The sequence below is a fragment of the Tupaia chinensis genome, unplaced genomic scaffold, assembly GCF_000334495.1.
Source record: "Tupaia chinensis unplaced genomic scaffold, TupChi_1.0 Scaffold146828_1, whole genome shotgun sequence".
Lineage (NCBI taxonomy): Eukaryota > Metazoa > Chordata > Mammalia > Scandentia > Tupaiidae > Tupaia > Tupaia belangeri.
The window spans coordinates 1,366,264-1,368,850 of record NW_006206682.1 but is presented as its reverse complement, the minus strand read 5'-3'; the positions used below and the strand labels follow the sequence as shown (position 1 = coordinate 1,368,850).

General features: G+C 50.6%; 1 protein-coding gene across 6 annotated transcripts in view; it reads left to right on the top strand.

Moving 5' to 3' along the window:
* Window positions 1-2,587, top strand: part of FLNB (filamin B) — a 158,587-nt gene that overhangs the window by 145,734 nt on the left and 10,266 nt on the right. For all 6 annotated transcript variants that reach the window (XM_006169179.3, XM_006169178.3, XM_006169177.3 and 3 more), the window contains 2 exons: window positions 450-582; window positions 1,748-1,924. In XM_006169179.3, coding sequence (XP_006169241.1) covers window positions 450-582; window positions 1,748-1,924 — 310 coding nt within the window. The remainder of the gene's footprint in view (window positions 1-449; window positions 583-1,747; window positions 1,925-2,587) is intronic.

Sequence of the window (2,587 nt, the reverse complement as noted above, 5' to 3'; positions counted from 1 at the left end):
CCTGCTCTTAAGTTAAAAAATAGCAACGACCTAAGACTTCGTTCCTATTAGTGAATTAGTGAGCATGGTTTTGTGAGCTCCGAAAAGGGGATCCTTATTTTTTCAAGTGGAAATGAACTGGGCTTTCTGGCTCTACGGGTCTTATTTAAGCTGCTGAGCCATTAGACCTGTTGACCAGGATGCCTGGCTCCTCCTAACCCGTGAGCCATCTCTTCCAACCCTAATCAGGGTTTGCATTCAAGGCCCTGCAGATGTGTGTCTGTTTCCTTATATTTTGTGCTAAACATGTAGAATGACTCATCCACTCTTCTGTTGTCAGATGTTCTGTGGAAAACCGTTCTGGGCCTTTTTGCATGAGAATCACCTGGAATCCTAGGTCAGGCCAATGTGTGCTACTGGACAGAAATGCCAAGAAATGTCATAACCTGTCTGATGTATTAAATTCTCAGGAATCGGGATTAAAAGTTAACCAGCCAGCATCCTTTGCTATAAGGTTGAATGGTGCAAAAGGCAAGATTGATGCCAAGGTGCACAGTCCCTCCGGAGCTGTGGAGGAGTGCCATGTGTCTGAGCTGGAGCCAGGTGAGCTGCAAGGCCTGGGGGTGGAGGTGGGCATGGGGTGGTCCCAGCACCAACGCTTTCCGAAGGTTCCAGCAACTGGACATTCCAAACAAGGACTCCTCTTCCTCATAGCTGCCAGTGGGTTCCCTACGCTGTAGCTGGATCGTGCATAAATGAGGGTGTAAACATTTGCCAGGGACAGGGAGCCCTTTTACTTGGGAGAATAATGCTCTCCCACCCACCTGCCTGCTTTCCTCTCTTCTTTCCTTTTCAAATGTTTCTTTATTTTCTGTTAGTTGTTTTGGATTTCTTTCGCCTGACAGTTATCTTGATTTTTCTTTCCTTTTTTTAACAAAACATTACAGATCTTTATAATAGTTGACTTTAAGACGTGAGGACACACACTCTGAGTCACTTCCTGTGGCTGAAGAACTGCCATGTGCTCATTTAGGCTTGGGGAAAGATTGATTTTCCCGGTCCAATCAGAGCTGGCACCTGGACGAGGGGGCGGGGTTGGCTTCCTTGAAGCTCATTGGCTTTAAAAGTGGTGGGTGGGTATCCAGCTAGAACTGCTGGGGAAGGATGTGGGGTGGGCAGCCCCGTTTAGATATATTTCCATGGAGTGGACCAGAAGAGAAAAAGTGTCTGGGTATCAATTTGAACAGGCTTTCTACATCCAGGCGGGAGGGCCCTGAGGAGGGAGGGCTGACCTGGTGCCCACGGATAGCTGTTCTAGGTGCCTGTTTCAGCTAACGGGTTCTCTTGCCACATCTGTGACCCAGACGTACAGCACAAATCCGGCCGTTGCCCTGGGGGACAGTTGCTAGCTTTGAGCTGAATCAAGGAGCACCAAGGCCAGCTGGAACCATTTCCCCCCTTCAAGTAGCCAAGGAGGGAAGCTCTGTGAAAAGTGAGATTTTCCTAAGGGAAGGAAGTGTTTGGAGGCAAGAGCCCGAGGATTAAACAAGGAACTGTAGAAGCATTTTCCCCAAAGGGCTGGCTGGAGGTACACGAGGAGCCGTCTGGTTTTGCAATCCAGCGAATTGGGTGCCAGGCTCCCCTTAGTACTGTCACCTTTAAATGATTTAATAGCAGCCATCCCACTCGGCCTGCTGTCCTTCCTCCTCACCCAACTCGGTGGTGTTCATTTCCCGGTTTCACCAGCCCCTTTGCTCCTTTCTCTTAGATAAGTACGCTGTTCGCTTCATCCCCCACGAGAATGGCGTCCACACCATCGACGTCAAGTTCAATGGGAGTCACGTGGTCGGAAGTCCCTTCAAAGTGCGCGTCGGGGAGCCTGGTCAAGCTGGGAACCCTGCTCTGGTGTCGGCCTACGGTGCGGGGCTCGAGGGAGGCACCACAGGTAACAGGTCGCTGCGCGTCTCATCTTTAACTGGGCCAGCTCCAGGGACAAGGCCAGATGGAAGTCTTCACGCCTGGTGGAAACCTTTTATACACGGTCCCCGAGGACACTGGAATAGCTCAGGCTTTGCAGGCGCTCGCTTTCCAGAGATGTCTGGGGACCTGTGGTTTGATCTGAGATAAATCTGGAGTGAGGTCTGGATGGCTGGGTTGTCACCGCTCAGTTCTGTTCGTTGTGGTCCAGATGTCTTCCTTCGCCAAGTTCGCAGACCTGGAGGCTAGGATGCTGGTAATTGGGGAACACTGAGCAGATTTCAGGATGCCTCTAACATGCCCCCTGGGAGGTCTCCTCCCTATCAGCAACTTCAGTGGTCCCTGGGCTCCCAGAATTGCAGTAAGATCATGCCCTGACTCTTTTTTTTTTAATTCTCAATTCCAGAGAAAAACATTTGAAATGGTCCAAGAATCCTGAAGCGTTTTGGACCCATAACAATGTTTAATCTTTGCAGCAGATGGGACATGTCTAATTGTGAAAACGACGGGAGAGGGAGAGTGCATAAAGCGAAGTTTGCTCCAGCCTCTCGCCCCAGCCTCCCCCACACTCCTCTAGGTCTATGGCGAATGTGGCTGACAGGGCAGGGGACCTCATGCCAGCTGTCAGGCT